The sequence below is a fragment of the Aethalodelphis obliquidens genome, unplaced genomic scaffold (assembly GCF_003676395.1).
Source record: "Aethalodelphis obliquidens isolate GAN/ISIS:26980383/991018 unplaced genomic scaffold, ASM367639v1 scaffold28, whole genome shotgun sequence".
Lineage (NCBI taxonomy): Eukaryota > Metazoa > Chordata > Mammalia > Artiodactyla > Delphinidae > Aethalodelphis > Aethalodelphis obliquidens.
The window spans coordinates 16,255,884-16,275,437 of NW_020837972.1; the positions used below are offsets into that span (position 1 = coordinate 16,255,884).

General features: G+C 47.1%; 2 protein-coding genes across 7 annotated transcripts in view; one reads left to right on the forward strand and one right to left on the reverse strand.

The window, feature by feature from the left end:
* Positions 1-6,404, forward strand: part of P2RX4 (purinergic receptor P2X 4) — a 16,827-nt gene extending 10,423 nt beyond the window's left edge. The window contains exons 6-12 of the mRNA XM_027124824.1: positions 1,415-1,495; positions 1,600-1,741; positions 1,840-1,976; positions 4,404-4,497; positions 4,616-4,681; positions 5,022-5,117; positions 5,617-6,404. Coding sequence (XP_026980625.1) covers positions 1,415-1,495; positions 1,600-1,741; positions 1,840-1,976; positions 4,404-4,497; positions 4,616-4,681; positions 5,022-5,117; positions 5,617-5,643 — 643 coding nt within the window. The 3' untranslated portion in view covers positions 5,644-6,404. The remainder of the gene's footprint in view (positions 1-1,414; positions 1,496-1,599; positions 1,742-1,839; positions 1,977-4,403; positions 4,498-4,615; positions 4,682-5,021; positions 5,118-5,616) is intronic.
* Positions 6,405-8,018: 1,614 nt separating this feature from the next.
* The window catches only part of CAMKK2 (calcium/calmodulin dependent protein kinase kinase 2), a 56,537-nt gene continuing 45,001 nt past the window's right edge, over positions 8,019-19,554 (reverse strand). For 5 of the 6 annotated variants that reach the window (XM_027124820.1, XM_027124819.1, XM_027124822.1 and 2 more), the window contains one exon: positions 8,019-11,252. In XM_027124820.1, coding sequence (XP_026980621.1) covers positions 11,088-11,252 — 165 coding nt within the window. In that variant the 3' untranslated portion in view covers positions 8,019-11,087. The remainder of the gene's footprint in view (positions 11,253-19,554) is intronic. The other variant, XR_003436744.1, reaches the window with a different exon arrangement.

A 19,554-nucleotide genomic window follows, 5' to 3' on the forward strand; every position in this document is an offset into this window, starting at 1 on the left:
CAGGCCCAGCGGCCATGGCTCACGGGCCCAGCCGCTACGCGGCACGCGGGACCCTCCCGGACCGGGACACGAACCGGCATCCCCTGCGTCAGCAGGCGGACCCCCAACCACTGCGCCACCAGGGAAGCCCTGAATTGTATACTTTAAAATGGTTAATTTTATGTTCTCTGAATTTCACCTCAATTTTTTTTTAAAGGAGGGTTAATCTTAAAGACAAGTATTGCACATGAGGCACACAGCGGTATAGGGAGTGACAGAAGTTTGAGAAACGTTGATACAGTCCATCCCCTTGATACAGGGACGAGGGAATTCAAAGCCCCAAAAGAAGTGCCTCGGTCAAGGTCTTTATCAGCGGTAGCGGCAGGCTCAGCTCCCCACGTTGTGTGGCCTCATCACTGGCCCTGCTCCTTTCTCAGGGTGGGGAAGACTGCTGAGGCTTTTTATAGCTTCAAAGATTCCACCTGGGGGGCTTCCCTGGAGGTCCAGTGGTCAAGACTCCACGCTTCCACTGCAGGGGGCACGGGTTTGATCCCTGGTGGGGGAACTAAGATCCTGCCTGCCATGTGGTGCAGCCAAACAAACAAACAAAAAGCTTCCACCTGGGTCAGGGCCCCCCCACCACTGAGGAGTCAGTCTGCAGTGCCAGATCCTCCTGAAGAAACCCTCCAAAGCAGTGGGGTCCCCTTGGGAAATTCAACTCCTACAGTCAGCAGGAGCTGACGTGGCACTTCCAAGGTGTGGTGCAACAGCAGACATGCACTTTTTGTGTCAAGCCTGTAGGTGAATTCACCTTTGCTTTTGCTTCTTAAACCAGATCTGTTGAGCATTCCCAAGAATACCTGAGGGAGGTAAGCCCTGAAACCCAGCACCTGCCGGATGAGTGATTTCTAGTGAGGCCACGAGGCACCACCCCTCCCGCCCTTCGTTAGCTATTCCTCAGGTTCTTAAATTCCCACTGCCTTGAGGAAGAGGCCCTGCCCTTCCATGACTGGAAGAAATCAGAAGCCTTGGTTTGCAGTCTCCTCTCTTGACCTGGTGTTTATGCAGAGGAAAGTAGAAAAGACGAGATATGTTTTACTTTCTTCTTGGCAAAGTGACATCGTAAGACACATGGGTATGCGACTTAAAAATATTACCTAGGGGGCTTCCCTGGTGGCGCAGTGGTTGAGAGTCCGCCTGCCGATGCAGGGGACACAGGTTCGTGCCCCGGTCCGGGAAGATCCCACATGCCGCGGAGCGGCTGGGCCCGTGAGCCATGGCCGCTGAGCCTGCGCGTCCGGAGCCTGTGCTCCACAACGGGAGAGGCCACGACAGTGAGAGGCCCATGTACCGCAAAAAAAAAATATTACCTAGGTGTATTAGGAGTGTACATATGTTTGTACTTTTGTTAACAATACGTTGTAATTTTTTTCAGGCCTGCTTTTTTAAAGGCTGCAGAAAACTTCACTCTTTTGATTAAGAACAACATCTGGTATCCCAAATTTAATTTCAGCAAGTAAGTGGCGGCCAGCTGTGTGAATTCGCCAGTGTCTTGGGGAAACTTGTGGCTCTTCTTTGAGGTTGTCCTTGCTCCTATTTTCTGCTTCCTCCCCACTTTAGGAGGAATATCCTTCCCAACATCACCACTACCTACCTCAAGACGTGCATTTATGACGCTAAAACAGATCCCTTCTGCCCCATATTCCGACTTGGCAAAATAGTGGAGAACGCAGGGCACAACTTCCAGGACATGGCTGTCGAGGTAGGTGTAGGTCCTGGCTTTTCTAACACAGTCTTTGACACATCTCCTTCTAGAATGGGCTCTGAGGAAAGCTTGCTCTGTCTGTTCGCAACCCACAGGGAGGCATCATGGGCATCCAGATCAAATGGGACTGCAACCTGGACAGAGCCGCCTCCCTCTGCTTGCCCAGGTATTCCTTCCGCCGCCTGGACACCCGGGACGTGGACCACAACGTGTCCCCAGGCTACAATTTCAGGTGGGTGTGAGCTTGGGCCCCATTCCTCATGTGCTGGGGGTGATGGTAGTTGCATCACTCCCCAGTGGGGGCCTCCACGCCCACCCAAGACCAGCACTCAGGCGGCACCCCAAGGGCAGGTGGGGAGGCGTGTGCCAGGGAGAGTGGTCCAAGTAGGGCCTTGCCCCTGTGGCATCCCGACCTGTGAGCGCCCTCCTCGCCTTTTCTTGCCTCAAGAACGACTGTCTGCTTTAGCTTTCCTGGGCCGGCCAGCCTCAGCCAGGACCCTGCTGGGGTCTTTTTCATTTTTTTTTTTTTTGGCTGTGCACTTGTGGGATCTTAATTCCCCGACCAGGGATTGAACCCAGGCCTCCTGCAGCGGAAGCATGGAGTCCTTACCACTGGACCGCCAGGGAAGTCCCTCTGCTTACTAATTTTGAGGAGTGGATGAGCCTGTGGTCCTCCAGTCCAAAGGCCTCTGGGGCCTGATCCATGAATTGGTTTCTCGGTTGATCTGGCCCCCAGAATCTCCCAAGGTGCAGGGGATACAAGTTTTAGCCTCAGGAAAGGCCTCTGCTGGTATTTCCCCGCTAGAAGTGCTGTGTATTGGTTTCCTGGGGCTGCCGTAACACATGACCACAAACTGGGTGGCTTGAAACAGCAGGAATCTGTTCTCTCACAGTTCTGGAGGCTGGAAGCCCAGAATCAGTGTGTCAGCAGGCCAGGCTCCTTACTTGCCTCTTCCAGCTTCTGGTGGCTCCTGACAATCCTTGGTGGTCCTTGGTTCATAGGTACATTACTCAGTCTCTGCCTCTGTCGTCACATGGCCTTCTCCCATCTGTGCCTGTGTCTCTTTGTCCTTTGTCTCTCTTCTTTTACGGACACCAGTCATATTGGATTTGAGGTCCACCCTAATCCAGTATGACTGCATCTTAACTAATTACATCTGTAAAGACCCTATTTCCAAGTAGGGTCAGTGGTGCTCTTTTGCTGCTCTTGTCTCCCTCTAGTGGTGATGTGTGGAATCAAATGCACAGAGCATCTGCTGTCCTCGTGAACCATCTGGCTCACTGATAGAAGGGCAGATCCTTGCATTTTTCCCTAGTAAGGGAGTCAGATTTGCATTGCTCTATCTCTACGGTTACACAGTTTCTTGTAGAAACCACTGTGGGAAACTTCAATCTTGGGTTGGAACCCCAGAACAGAGAAGCCGATGGGACCCTCACAAGGACACCCATCCCCCTGACCTCCACCAGCATCAGGCCCCACCTGAGTTCCCCGGGCCTGGACCACGGCATGAAGTTGTGGGCCAGACAGATCTCAGGCCACAGCTTAGGCTCCTGGTGGATCCCCTGTATAACACGGGCAGCAAATGGTATCAGTCTCAGTGGTTATCCCCCCAGCATGCCCCTTCGTATTCTATTTTTGCATGTGGGATCTTAGTTCCCCGACCAGGGGTTGAACCTGTGCCCCCTGCAGTGGAAGCACAGAGTCCTAACCACTGGACTGCCAGGGAATTCCCCCTCCTGGTGGTCCTTTATAAATGGTTTTATTGAGATATAGTTCACATACTACACAGTTCACCCATTTAAAGTGTAGAATTCAGTTGTTTTTAGTATATTCACAGAGTTGTGCAACTGTTACCACAGTCAATTTCAGAACATTTTCATCACCTCAGAAAGAAACCCCAGACCCTTTAGCTGTATCCCTCTATCCCTTCAGCTACGTCAACCCCTGGCAACCACTAATCTACCTAATTTGCCGATCCTTGACTTTCATAGGAATGGACTCATACGATATGTGGCCTTCTGCGACTGGCTTCTTTCACCTAGCATCATGGTTTTTTTCCAGGTTCATCCATGTTGTGGCATTTATCAGTACTTCTCTTTATGGCTAAATAATATTCCATGGTGTGGGTATAACACATTTTGTTTATCCACTCATCCAATTGATGGATCAATGGTTCTTTAATACAAAAAATGTCCAGTGCTGAGATGCTCGGTCCCCCCACCCACAAAGCAGACTTGGCCATCACTGCTGGCTGGCCACCTTCTGTTAGTGGCCAGGGTCTCCTTGAGAGAGGCGGGGCTCAGCTGTATCAGGAAGGACTTTCAGAGGAGGAAGTTCCGTTTTAAGTCGTAGGAAGTGAGGGTGATGACAGAGGAGGGATCTCTCCGTGCACCCTTGTGCCAGCATTCCAGACGCTCTGCCCTGCGGGCCCCAGCGCCTTCCTCCTCAACAGGCCAGCCCTCCTTCTGCGTGGCTCACATGAGCCTGGAGAAGCCCCGAGGTGCTCGAGTGTGGTTCGTTCGGTAGGCAGAGCGAGCCCTAAGCCATTGCCAACTCCGCCAGGGCCTTGGGAGTTCACTCTGATGTCCCTCAGCAGGACCCAGAGGCTGTCTCAGGCCTCCCTGTGCCTTTTCCCTCTAACCTGGCCTTCTTTACCAGGTTTGCCAAGTACTACAACGACCTGACCGGCACCGAGCGCCGCACGCTCATCAAAGCCTATGGCATCCGATTCGACATCATCGTGTTTGGAAAGGTAGCCTGGCCGCCGGCTCCCCTCGTTCAGAGCCCACTGGTCCTCTTCTGGGCTGGCCAGGGGCAAGGGGCCCTCTCCCCACCCCTATCACAACTTCTTTTTCTCCCATCATCTGCAGGCTGGGAAATTTAACATCATCCCCACCATGATCAACATTGGCTCTGGCTTGGCGCTCTTAGGGGTGGTGAGTGGCTCACTTAGACCTCTCTGGCTACCCGCCTGGGACTGTGACCCCCCCCAGCACTGCAAGTTGAGACCCTCTGCTGGCATCCTGGTTCTTCCCCTTGACCCCAGACTTGTTTCTAGGCTCGACCCTCCAGGCTTATTTCCCTTCCCCATCCCCACCTGCTTCCTCCTGCCCTTCTCCAAGACAGCGCTCCTCGGGCCCTAACCTTTTCCCCCCGGAGAGATGGAGGAGCCCTTCATTTCCTTGGAAGATCCCAGGCTTTGTGGGAAGGGGCGCACACAGAATAATAGGGCCACAGCATCCTGCCTCATTCTTTCTTGCCCTGTGCTGCATTCAGGCAACAGTGCTGTGTGATGTCATTGTCCTCTACTGCATGAAGAAAAGATACTACTATCGGGAGAAGAAATATAAATATGTGGAAGACTATGAGCGGGTAGGTCGCCTCCTGAGCTCCCAGCCGGCAGGAAGGCCCAAGCGGCCTACCTCACCTGCCTCTTGTCCCAGCGGTGAGAACCCCTAGGTCATCTAGGTGTGTTGTCCACTCGCGCAGTCACATGCGACTCTTGTCATCTGCTCCATTTCTAGACCAGCTATACTAGCCTTTACTTCATACTTTTCTTCAAATGGACTCACTCTTTAAAATCTAGCCTTCATTTTAATCAGTGATGTCTCAGGTTAGTTATGATAATGGATATCATGCCAAAACCTCTGTCCACACTCTACTTCAATTCGCCTTGAAGAGAAAGAGGGGTTGGGGACCCCTAGGACCTACCTGAATACGCTCAGTTGTGAAGGGCTGTCCAGACGTCCTCAGGGAAAGTCCCCGATTCCCACCTGCCCGAAATGGTCCAGGCTTGCCTGCGGGCAGCACAGGGCGGTGCACATGTATCCATAAGCATATCAACTGACGATAAGCATATTGTTCTTTGCAGGGTCTTGGCAGTGAGACGGACCAGTGATGCCCACCCCACACCTGGGCTCTCCTTGGCCCTCATCAGAGCACAGCAAGGAGGGAGAAAAGGCTGCCTGCCATGTCACCCCAGAGGAAGTTCCAGATTCTGAGTCAGTCTCCACAAGTACTGCAGGGTTGCCCAGCTGCTCCCATGTCTGGTGTGTAGGGTTTGCGTAGTAAACCACTACGCACGTTGGTCACCTCCTGTCTGTGGCTGGGTCACCTCTGCCGTTCCTTCTCTTTGGGGTCACTGGGGCAAGCTCTGGCCCGAGGGCAGTGAAGTGGCTGTGGCTACAGGGCCGAGGACTTCTCCAGGGCCGGGTCTCCTCAGAAGCTTCCATCTCCAGCCCCCTTCGAGACAGGCCCAGTCCTCCAAGGCCCGGCAGCTCCACTCAAGCACTGTATAAGGAAGGCGGGACACCTGGCTGTGCTTGTAGCTCTTCGGCACTTCCAGGCTGCTGTTCCCCTCCCCCCACCCGAGGCTTCAACCACGAGGTCATGAGGCGGAGCTAGTGTTTTTCCTTTGAGAAGAGCTACATTGAGATGACTGAGGACCAAACATTAAAACAAATGATTTTCTTAATCTCTGTGTGGTTTCACAGCGTGAGCTAGAACTTTCCTTCCTTCCCCTTTACTTGGACCAGTAAATCCATTTGTTTTCCCAGCTCACTGTGCTCCTGAAACAGTCTATTGCTGGAGCTTAGGGTTTTTTTTTTTTCAACTTTAACCTTCTCTTAAAACCTAAGAAGTGTGATCTTTGTTAGCTTGTGTTCCTATAGAGTTTACGAGATTTTTTTTCTGTGGTGTACTGTTTGTCTTACCGGTGCTTACATTTTACATACAAGTGTGGGTCTACACTACAGGGAACAGTTTTAGGTGACATGAAGGTGGTTTATCCTCCCTCCTCCTCATTTGCCTTCCAGAGACCTCCAACCAAAAGCAGCACCCCCTACACCTACCTTGCCACCGATTTGAAATGTTAATGAAGCTATTTCTAGCTTGCCTTCACACCGACTTTATTCTGCATCAGGTGTTCAGGATCTCCCTAAAGAAAGCAGCCTGCCCCTCCTCCTCGTTAGGAATTCATTTCCAACTGCTGAGGCAACGTTTATTTTAGAAGTGCTCTGCTTCTGCAGGATAAATGGCCAACCTGGGCTTTTCTTGCTCTGGGGAAAAAAGAAAAAAGTTTACAGACCCCTTTGAAGAAGTTCTGGTTCAAGCTACCTTTCTGAAAAATGCCTGCTTGAACACACCAGTCACATGGAGCTGGAATTTTTAGGAAAGGCTTATGATCTTGCAGGCTAAGGAGTGATGGTTACTGGAGTGAGGAAGACTCCTTTCAGCCTCCCTTTTCTAAAATGGAATGCTACAGCCAGGTGGGATGAGGGTTGGGGGCGGCACTGTCCTTTAACTCACCAGAATCATCTTGCTTTCTGCTACAGCCCCACTTGTCGGCACTCCTTGGCACTGCCTCTTAAGTAGGGTTCCTTCAGCCTTGCATCCATGGATGACCTTCTAGGAGATTCTGAAACCCCTAAAACTGTGCAAAGTGATGCACCGGTGTGCATTTCTGCTCGCCTTCATCAGATTCTCAGTGGGGTCTTTGAATAGGAACACCTGCTCTTGTCTCTGGAAGGCCCGTATTTCAATGTTGTATTTCTGCAGTCATGGAACAGGAATCTTTCAGATTTCATCTACTGTCGCTTGATAACAGAAAACTGAAGTCCAAAGCTAGTAAAGCAATCCTGTGGGCTAGGTTCACATTTAGAATACAGGGAGCCCTCAGCCCGCAGTCTAGAGAAAGCAACCGTTCTAAAATAGTCTCCAGAGGCCATGAAAACCGGCAACCATCAAGGCTCTGCAGAACACTGAATCTGCTGACAAATTCAGCCTACTTTCTGAGCCTCAGTTTACAGATGATGATCCATAAAATGGGGTTAATACCTACCTCACGGGTGAAGTGTCACGTTGCATGCCTACCCACGGGACGTATTCAATGTGTGATTCAAACTGCTACCGTAGCTGCTCGCCTGTTTGGTCTCCGTCAGAAGAACCTATCTGCCAGTGACCTGCCTGGCAGAGCAGTGCTTTGCAAGCTTCAGCCTACAGGTGAGTCACCTGGGGATCTTGTTTAAATGTGGCCTGGGAATATGAATTTCTAACCCAGTCCCAGGTGATGCTGACACTGCTGATCCGGGGACCACACTCTGAGTAGCGAGGTACCAGGACATGCTTAAATTAGGGATTTGCTGAGTACATCAGCCCTGATGGGCATCTGATCTTGCTGTCAGCTTAAGGAAAGAAAACAGACATAAGGACAGATGACCTCGAGAGCACTGACTTAATTAAACGACCAACAAAAACATCCCGAAGAGGCCCAGGCTTTGCACCATTTTGCTGTCTGTTTATTTCAAGTTTACAGAGAAGCTTAAACATTTGTGGAAAAACACCGAAGGCTTATTTTTCTCTTAAGTTCATGTACTTTTTAGTGATAAATACACAGTATTTAACTTTGTACACCTGATAAAAGGAAAATGCATAGTAGAAAGGATCAGGAATAAAACAGAAGCATCGGGCATGAAGTCAATCACAGGATAGAAAAGTCAGCAGTCCCACGAAACTCGGCCCGTAAAGCTGAAGAGAAGATGGGAATCAACGACCTTGAAACCTTCCCTAGCACCTTGGAAGTGAGTGGAGGTCTTGGTTCTTTTCCCCTGGCAACGTGAAGCTCCCCTTTGGAAGATGGGTGAGAGCGACAGGTGGAACCTGTGTCTAAATGCACAGCTTTCCCCTCCTTGTCCTGAAAGGCTTTGAGGAGGGGAGCCCTAACTCACGGAAAAGCCCAGACCAGAGGGGAGATGGCCTCTCAGGCCCCAAGTGCCAACAAGGGGCAAGATAAGGCTTTATGGGAGCCACTGGCCAGGCTGCGGAGTAGATGGGGAAGTGGAACAGGACAGAAGGAAGATGGGTAGAGAACATGTGCTGCTTCAAAGCCACAGGTGCAGGCCACCGCTTGCTTACACCAAACTGGTCCCACAGATGAGCCAGTAATGGAAGAGACGGATAGGCATCCTTTTTGCTTACCTGGAAAAGCTTCTGCCCTTTCCTGACAGAGCCGGCTTTTGAAAAAAATCAACGTTTGTGCTTTAGGAGTGGAGACAAACCCCAAGAGTTTGCGCTCCAAGTAGCTCTAATGCTTTATGTTACAGCCCTCTCTGCTTATACTTTTCTCAGTGGGGCGGTTCCTTTCCACAGCTTTCTTTGGTGTTTCTTAGTTTAAAAAAAAAAAAAAGTAATGAACGTGGGCCTCCCCCAACCCACTCACCTACATAGCTCAGTGCTGCCTGATCGCTGGCATTCCACATGTGAACCCTTAGACGGAGAGTTTCGTGGTGGGAGAAATGGCGTCACCTGATGCAGTTGTGTAAACACAGGAGAAGTTCTGCAGACGCTCTGCATGCTGCCCGCCCTCCCTAGGCGAGCCACTCGGCCAGGCCAGAGTCCAAACAGACGGGCTAGGACTAAGACTAAGGACTGGTTGACCTGAACCACTGCAAGGTGCTTACTGCAAACTAACCAGACCCTGTTTGCTCCCAGGAAGGCTGGAGCCTGTAAATTTAAACAAGCACAGGAGGTGAGAGGAAGTACCAGATTACAGAAAGCAAGCAAGCAGGCCAGAGGACCCTCCAGCAGATGGGTGTCCTTTGCTCTTGGAAACCAGCATTCTCTAACTCGGTACTGCTTTTAAGGTAGCAAGAAAAGTCTGGCTAAACTACAGTCAAGAGCTTATGAAGACTGATGGACGCCAAGAACACCCGGGCTCTGTGAACGCGCTGGATGGGGGGAACAAGGCCTGCTTCTCTGTCTCTCTGCAAAAAGTCCTCGTACCAGCACTGATGAGCCAGAAACCAAAGGAAAGCACGTCCTTCTGAGCCCAGTTACTGACACTGTTTCCCCCAAGCCAGATTCCACAGAGCACTGGGAATTCCAAAGAAGGAAGGAAGACGAAGCCCTTCCAATTTTCCTCCCTCTTGAACTTCACACTCACCTATGTGTGGCTCTGGAAGAAGTCCACTTGAACCGCAGCCAAACTTCCCAAGGTTAGTTGGAAGTCAAAAAGGTAAACTTTTTCTTTCTGGACTTCTGGCTACAAAAAGGAATTCCCTGTACCAAGCCCTGGTTCCCGTGGACCTGAGGACTGCTCTAGGTTTCAATCATCTTCTCTTAAAGGGTGCCCTAAAGTTATTGTATAGATCCAAACAGAGCTTTGCCGGTAAGGATGATCTTTTGTGTCTCAGCTGAATGAAAGCATTTCTTAACTGGCCCTCCAGAAACTGGATAAGTGTTTCATTGACTACAACAATCAGCTAGTATTTAAGAAGAAAACAGAACCTTAGCAGCCTCTAGAATACACACGTTATAAACAAGGTGAGCTGCTAATATACAGGCATAGATTTCATTGGCTCTAACTCCGATCACATCCCTGAAGCCATGGGAGAGATCCTGGAAGCTCGAAATGATTTCTGAACTGCTCTAGAGTTCAGACTGGTTAGAAAATTGAAAGTATTTTTTGTTGTTGTTTACTCTTAAGCCACGTAATGTACATGGAAGTGTAGGATTTCACCCTGAAGTTTTTGTAATTTAACAAGAGATTTACCAGAGCTCCCTCAACTACTGAAGAAAAGTTTCAGCTTTGAGCGGCTGTCATAAAGAAACACACTCGTTCAGTCCTTTAGGGTAGATGTTCCACCACAGCCACTGAATGCGCCTCTGAGGCTGGAAAATCCCCCCTGTGAAGCTGTTAGGTGTCAAGCCCTTTCCGTTTTCCTGACTACAGCTCTACTTATAAAAAAATTTTTTAAGTCCTTCTTAAGAATAAGTTGCATCGAAGCTCCCTGCAACTACTGAGGGCCAGCCCTGTCCTGACTCCTTGAGTCCACAGTTCTAGAAGGTGCCACGGTTCGGGTCTTGGGGTTTTGTGCAAAATCACACCCGCTCTTCCCCTCCCTTTCAAATGCAGCGAGTGTGGTCTCAGACCACACCACCAGAGTTTCCTGCCAGTTTTCCCCAATTTTCAAACTCCACACACATTCACTTGGAATATCTGACATGATTCTCAGTTCACAAGGAAGGATTTTTGGCATAAAAACATTTTAAAAAGCAAGTGTCCCCAAATGTACGTGGCTTTGGGTCTGCAACTCCTCACACCCTCCCATTCAGCCAGCCAGCGGCCAAGGTCGATGTCATGGAGTCGTCTTTTTTTTTTTTTTTTGTCTCCTTTAAAACAATAAAGAAATCAAACAAACAAATGGGAAAAACAACAACAACAATAACCAGAGATGATGGTCAAGGCTCTACACACGTGCTCGGTTTCCGTAGGACATGCTGCTATGGAAACGCAGGGCGCGGCCCGCGGAGGTGAGACGTGCATGCGAGGTCGAGGTCCGGCAGCTACTCCATCACCTCGTCCGGCCACGGAGGATGCGTCCGCTTGCCGGAGCCGGGGGCCAGGGCCCCCCGACTCTCCACCCCTGGGCCGCCTTTCACAAGAGCGTTTCCTCCTCCCCCACGGGAGGCGGGTCGGGGCCCCGGAGGCTGTCTTCGCTGCCTTGCTTCCTGCTCACCAAACAGAAAACCCGTGTTAAGATCCAGCGCAATGCTGGCACGGCCCTGAACCAAGGTTTCCCGCGGCCCCGCACCACCTGGGACGGACATTATTTACTTAACTTCTTTTAGATTCTCCCCCCCGTTTTTCTTGCTCACATGAAAGTTTCAAAGGAGACTTTGTATCCCCTCTGTAAATGGAAAACCAGCATCATGTGCAAAAAATAGCAAGGAACTATAAAAATAGCTGTTAATCTAGGGGCCTAACACCTAAAATCATGGCACATGTCACAAGTCACCTGTGGGCTCCACACTGGGGCCTGTTCACCAAGGGCTTTAGGCTCTAAGCTCTTGCAGGGCAGGAACCGTGACGCTCGTCTTCAGCCCCCAGGTGCGTTTCCTGGGGGAAACGAGCAGCACGCCTGACTTGGCCTGGCACATAGCCAGCCTTCAGGAAACGGTCGTCAACAGAACTGCCCTCCGCACACAGGCCCAGGGGACACCTCCGACGAAGAGAAGGGCCCTCAACTCGGCAATGTGTGATCAGAGCAGGAGACCAAGTTGGTGGGAAGAAGTGTCCTGGTGTCCCCAGCTAGAGCTGCCTGGGGTGACAGACATGGGCAGTGCGATGGGAAACTGGGAAACGTGAGGGAAAGTCCCTAAGGAGAGGCCCAAACCCTTTGCCATCATCAAGCAAACAATGCCCCTCCTAAGGGGAGCCGTTGGGCTTGCTATGCAGGACTAATGTCTATTGTGAGCCCTAGGCCCAAAGGGCAACTGCCCTTGCACGAGGGAAGGGCACGCGTGATGTCTGTACATTCCTAGGAAGAAACTCCTCTTTGTTTAAAACTCACACTCACTGGCTTTTACGTTTCTGCCAAAGAATAGGGTGTCAAGTCTCCTGGGAGGAGAGTTGTAACTGGATAACCAATGAGGCCCTACAGCTGCCTGCTCACACCAGCTGGTCTCCCTGCAGACAGCTAGTGGGCCATGGGCCCAAGGCCTCTAACGACTGACTGAGCCCTAAGAGCTCCAGAGTGCTGGACCATTGGGACAACCAAAACATCCCATCGGTGGGCTGAGGGCAAGGGCAGGTAATCCCCAGGTGCTGCTGGGACTGAGGTGAGGGAATAAAGAGGCAGTAAAGTCCTCTGGGCCAATATCAGTCTTTGGTGTCTTGCAACTTTGATCTCATTAAACATAAAAGGTGAAATAAACAACAGACTTGCAGGAAAAGGGAGGCAAACTCTAAAACTGAGGTTGAGAAGAGAAGGGCCCAGCAAAGGCCAGCCCATTAGGCTTCACCCTGTCACCCTGTGAGGCTCAAAGCATAGGCGGGGTCACCCCATCATCTGCTGCAGAGATGGCTGGGAACAATTTGGCAGGGACAGAGGCGGCCTTCGCAGGCTGTTGATGACTGGCTCTGATGGCTACCTGCCGCTTTCCCTGCTCCTTTTTTAAGCATAAATGATCCCCAAATGGTCTTCCTATATTATCATATAAGCACCTGACTCCTACGGTGGCCAATAAATTTCATCTCAGAAGCCAACTCCTCACAAACGGAAACAGCTGCTGCTTCTACAAGAATGTTCACAGCAGCATTATTCATGTGTGATAGCCTCCAAAATGGAAACAATGTCCATCACCGGATGAATGGAGAAATAAAATGTGGGTATATCCATACAATGGAATATGATTCAGCCATAAAAAGGAATGAAGTTGGGAGAGGAACCAAGATGGAGGAGTAGAAGGACGTGCTCTCACTCCCTCTTTCGAGAACACCAGAATCACAACAAGCTGCTGGACAATCATCGACAGGAGGACACTGGAACTCACCAAAAAAGATACCCCACACCCAAAGACAAAGGAGAAGCCACAAGGAGACGGCAGGAGGGGCGCAATCACATAAAATCAAATCCTTTAACTGCTGGGTGGGTGACTCACAGACTGGAGAACATTTATACCACAGAAGTCCACCCACTGGAGTGAAGGTTCTGAGCCCCACGTCAGGCTTCCCAACCTGGGGGTCCGGCAACGGGAGGAGGAATTCCTAGATAATCAGACTTTGAAGCTTAGTGGGAATTGATTGCAGGACTTCGACAGGACTGGGGGAAACAGAGACTCCACTCTTGGAGGGCACACACAAAGTAGTGTGCGCATCGGGACCCAGGGGAGACTCAACCAGACCTACCTGCTAGCGTTGGAGGGTCTCCTGCAGAGGCGGGGGGTGGGGGTGGCTGTGGCTCACCGTGGGGACAAGGACACTGGCAGCAGAAGTTCTGAGAAGTAATCCTTGGCGTGAGCCCTCCCAGAGTCTGTCATTAGCCCCACCAAAGAGCCCAGGTAGGCTCCAGTGTTGGGTCGCCTCAGGCAAAACAACCAACAGGGAGGGAACCCAGCCCCACCCATCAACAGTCAATTAGATTAAAGTTTTACTGAGCTCTGCCCACCAGAGCAACTGTCAGCTCTACCCACCACCAGTCCCTCCCACTAGGAAACTTACATAAGCCTCTTAGATAGCCTCATCCACCAGAGGGCAGACAGCAGAAGCAAGAAGAACTACAATCCTGCAGCCTGTGGAACAAAAACCACATTCACAGAAAGACAGACAAAATGAAAAGGCAGAGAGCTATGTACCAGATGAAGGAACAAGATACAACCCCAGGAAAACAACTAAATGAAGTGGAGATAGGCAACCTTCCAGAAAAAGAATTCAGAATAATGATAGTGAAGATGATCCAGGACCTCGGAAAAAGAATGGAGGCAAAGATCGAGAAGATGCAAGAAATGTTTAACAAAGACCTAGAAGAATTAAAGAACAAACAAACAGAGATGAACAATACAATAACCGAAATGAAAACTACACTAGAAGGAATCAACAGCAGAATAACTGAGGCAAAAGAACAGATAAGTGACCTGGAAGACAGAATGCTGGAATTCACTGCTGCGGAACAGAATAAAGAAAAAAGAATGAAAAGAAATGAAGACACCCTAAGAGACCTCTGGGACAGCATTAAACGCAAAAACATTCACATTATAGGGGTCCCAGAAGGAGAAGAAAGAGAGAAAGGACTCGAGAAAATATTTGAAGAGATTATAGTCGAAAACTTCCCTAACATGGGAAAGGAAATAGCCACCCAAGTCCAGGAAGCACAGAGAGTCCCATACAGGATAAACCCAAGGAGAAACACGCCAGGACACTTAGTAATCAAATTGGCAAAAATTAAAGACAAAGAAAAATTATTGATAGCAGCAAGGGAAAAAAGACAAATAACATACAAGGGAACTCCCATAAGGTTAACAGCTGATTTCTCAGCAGAAACTCTAAAAGCCAGAAGGGAGTGGGATGATATACTTAAAGTGATGAAAGGGAAGAACCTACAACCAAGATTACTCTGCCCAGCAAGGATCTCATTCACATTTGATGGAGACATCAAAAGCTTTACAGACAAGCAAAAGCTAAGAGAATTCAGCACCACCAAACCAGCTCTACAACAAATGATAAAGGAACTTCTCTAAGTGGGAAACACAAGACAAGAAAAGGACCTACAAAAACAAACCCAAAACAATTAAGAAAATGGTAATAAGAACATACATATTGGGGTTTCCCTGGTGATGCAGTGGTTAAGAGTGTGCCTGCCAATGCAGGGGACACGGGTTCGATCCCTGGCCCGGGAGGATCCCACATACCGCGGAGCAACTCAGCCCATGCACCACAACTGCTGAGCCTGAGCTCTGGAGCCCGCAAGCCACAACTACTGAGCCCACGTGCCACAACTAGAGAAGGCCTGCGCTCAGCAGTGAAGACCCAACACAGCCATAAATAAATAAATTTATATTAAAAAAAACGGAACATGCATATCAATAACTACCTTAAACGTGAATGGATTAAATGCTCCAACCAAAAGACACAGGCCTCCTGAATGGATACAAAAACAAGACCCATATATATGCTGTCTACAAGAGGTCCACTTCAGACCTAGGGACACATACAGACTGAAAGTGAGGGGATGGAAAAAGATATTCCATGCAAATGGAAATCAAAAGAAAGCTGGAGTAGCAATCCTCATATCAGATAAAATAGACTTTAAAATAAAGAGTGTTACAAGAGACAAGGAAGGACACTACATAATGATCAAGGGATCAATCCAAGAAGAAGATATAACAATTATATATGCACCCAACATAGGAGCACCTCAATACATAAGGCAACTGCTAACAGCTATAAAAGAGGAAATCGACAGTAACACAGTTATAGTGGGGGACATTAACACCTCACTTACACCAATGTACAGATCATCCAAACAGAAAATAAATAAGGAAGGACAAGCATTAAATGACACAACAGACCAGATAGACTTAATTGATATTTATAGGACATTCCATCAAAAAACAGCAGATTACACTTTCTTCTCAAGTGCACACGGAACATTCTCCAGGATAGATCACATCTTGGGTCACAAATCAAGCCTCAGTAAATTTAAGAAAACTGAAATCATATCAAGCATCTTTTCTGACCACAACGCTATGAGATTAGAAATGAATTACAGGGAAAAAACCGTAAAAAACACAAACACATGGAGGCTAAACAATACGTTACTAAATAACCAAGAGATCACTGAAGAAGTCAAAGAGGAAATCAAAAAATACCTAGAGACAAATGACAATGAAAACACGACAATCCAAAACCTATGGGATGCAGCAAAAGCAGTTCTAAGAGGGAAGTTTATAGCTATACAAGCCTACCTCAAGAAACAAGAAATATCTCAAATAAAAAAATCTAACCTTACACCTAAAGGAACTAGAGAAAGAAAAACAAACAAAATCCAAAGTTAGCAGAAGGAAAGAAATCATAAAGATCAGAGCAGAAATAAATGAAATAGAAACAAAGAAAACAATAGCAAAGATCAATAAAACTAAAAGCTGGTTCTTTGAGAAGATAAACAAAATTGATAAACCATTAGCCAGACTCATCAAGAAAAAGAGGGAGAGGACTCAAATCAATAAAATTAGAAATGAAAAAGGAGAAGTTACAACAGACACCACAGAAATACAAAGCATCCTAAGAGACTACTACAAGCAACTCTATGCCAATAAAATGGACAACCTGGAAGAAACGGACAAATTCTCAGAAAGGGATAAGCTTCCAAGACTGAACCAGGAAGAAACAGAAAATATGAACAGACCTTCACAGGTAATAAAATTGAAACTGTGATTTAAAATCTTCCAACAAACAAAAGTCCAGGACCAGATGGCTTCACAGGTGAATTCTATCAAACATTTAGAGAAGAGCTAACATCCATCCTTGTCAAACTCTTCCAAAAAACTGCAGAGGAAGGAACACTCCCAAACTCATTCTATGAGGCCACCATCACCCTGATACCAAAACCAGACAAAGGTACTACAAAAGAAGAAAATTACAGACCAATATCACTGATGAATATAGATGAAAAAATCCTCAACAAAATACTAGCAAACAGAATCCAACAACACATTAAAAGGATCATACACCATGATCAAGTGGGATTTATCCCAGGGATGCAAGGATTCTTCAATATACGCAAATCAATCAATGTGATACACCATATTAACAAATTGAAGAATAAAAACCATATGATCATCTCAATAGATGCAGAAAAAGCTTTTGACAAAATTCAACACCCATTTATGATAAAAAACTCTCCAGAAAGTGGGCATAGAAGGAACCTACCTCAACATAATAAAGGCCATATACAACAAACCCAGGGCAAACATCATTCTCAGTGTTGAAAAACTGAAAGCCTTTCCTCTAAGATCAGGAACAAGACAAGGATGTCCACTCTCACCACTATTATTCAACATAGTTTTGGAAGTCCTAGCCATGGCAATCAGAGAAGAAAAAGAAATAAAAGGAATACAAATTGGAAAAGAAGAAGTAAAACTGTCACTGTTTGCAGATGACATGATACCATACATAGAGAATCCTAAAAATGCCACCAGAAAACTACTAGAGCTAATCAATGAATTCGGTAAAGGTGCAGGATACAAAATTAATGCACAGAAATCTCTTGCATTCCTATACACTAATGATGAAAAATCTGAAAGAGAAACTAAAGAAACAATCCCATTTACCACTGCAACAAAAAGAATAAAATACCTAGGAATAAACCTACCTAGGGAAACAAAAGACCTGTATGCAGAAAACTATAAGACACTGATGAAAGAAATTAAAGATGATACCAACAGATGGAGAGATATACCATGTTCTTGGATTGGAAGAATCAATATTGTGAAAGTGACTGTACTACCCAAAGCAATCTACAGATTCAATGCAATCCCTATCAAATTACCAATGGCATTTTTTACGGAACTAGAACAAATAATCTTAAAATTTGTATGGAGACACAAAAGACCCCAAATAGCCACAGCAGTCTTGAGGGAAGAAAATGGAGCTGGAGGAATCAAACTCCCTGACTTCAGACTATACTACAAAGCTACAGTAATCAAGACAATATGGTACTGGCACAAAAACAGAAACACAGATCAATGGAACAAGATAGAAAGCCCAGAGATAAACCCACGCACCTATGGTCAACTAAACTATGACAAAGAAGGCAAGGACATACAACGGAGAAAAGACAGTCTCTTCAATAAGTGGTGCTGGGAAAACTGGACAGCTACATGTAAAAGAATGAAATTAGAACACTCCCTAACACCATACACAAAAATAAACTCAAAATGGATTCGAGACCTAAATGTAAGACCGGACACTATAAAACTCTTAGAGGAAAACATAGGAAGAACACTCTTTGACATAAATCACAACAAGATCTTTTTTGATCCACCTCCTAGATTAATGGAAATAAAAACAAAAATAAACAAATGGGACCTAATGAAACTTCAAAGCTTTTGCACAGCAAAGGAAACCATAAACAAGACGAAAAGACAACCCTCAGAATGGGAGAAAATATTTGCAAACGAATCAATAGACAAAGGATTAATCTCCAAAATATGTAAACAGCTCACGCAGCTCAATATTAAAAAAACAAACAACCCAATCAAAAAATGGGCAGAAGACCTAAATAGACATTTTTCCAAAGAAGACATACAGATGGCCAAGAAGCACATGAAAAGCTGCTCAACATCACTCATTATTAGAGAAATGCAAATCAAAACTACAATGAGGTGTCACCTCACACCAGTTAGAATGGGCATCATCAGAAAATCTACAAATGACAAATGCTGGAGAGGGTGTGGAGAAAAGGGAACCCTCTTGCACTGCTGGTGGGAATGTAAATTGATACAGCCACTATGGAGAACAGTATGGAGGTTCTTTAAAAAACTAAAAGCAGAATTACCATATGATCCAGCAATCCCACTACTGGGCATATACCCAGAGAAAACCATAATTCAAAAAGACACATGCATCCCAATGTTCATTGCAGCACTATTTACAATAGCCAGGTCATGGAAGCAACCTAAATGCCCGTCGACAGACGAATGGATAAAGAAATGTGGTACATATATACAATGGAATATTACTCAGCCATAAAAAGGAACGAAACTGAGTCATTTGTTGAGACGTGGATGGATCTAGAGACTGTCATACAGAGTGAAGTCAGAAAGAAAAAAACAAATATCGTATATTAATGCATGTATGTGGAACCTAGAAAAATCGTACAGATGAACCGGTTTACAGGGCAGAAGTTGAGACACAGATGTAGAGAACAAACATATGGACACCAAGGGGGGAAAACCCCGGGGTGGGTGGGGATGGTGGTGTGCTGAATTGGGCGATTGGGATTGACATGCACTGATGTGTATAAAATTAATGACTAATAAGAACCTGCTGTATAAAAAATAGTAATTTAAAAAAAAAAGGAATGAAGTTCTGACACATGCTACATCATAGATGAACCTTGAAAACATTACGCTGAGTGAAAGAAGCCAGACACAAAGGCCACATACTGTATGATTCCATTTATATGAAATGTCCAGAATATGCAAATCTATAGAAACCGACAGTAGATTCGTGCTGGCTGGGGAACGGGGGAGTGGGTGGTGAGAGCTAAGGGTACAGGGTTTCTTCTTGGGCTAATGGAAATGTTCTAAAACTGATTGTGGTGATGGTCACACAGCTTTGTGAATATATTAAAAACTATTGAATTATACACTCTAAATGGGTATGTGATTTACAGCTCAATAAAGCTGCTTTTAAAACTTAGAAATGGCTGCCTGGAGCTCCCAGCTGATAATGAGGTGGTGAGCTGGGCTCAGTGCGCAGAGTACTGGGACTGCTGTCCTGCCACAGGCATGGGGTGGGGGCCAAGTGGCA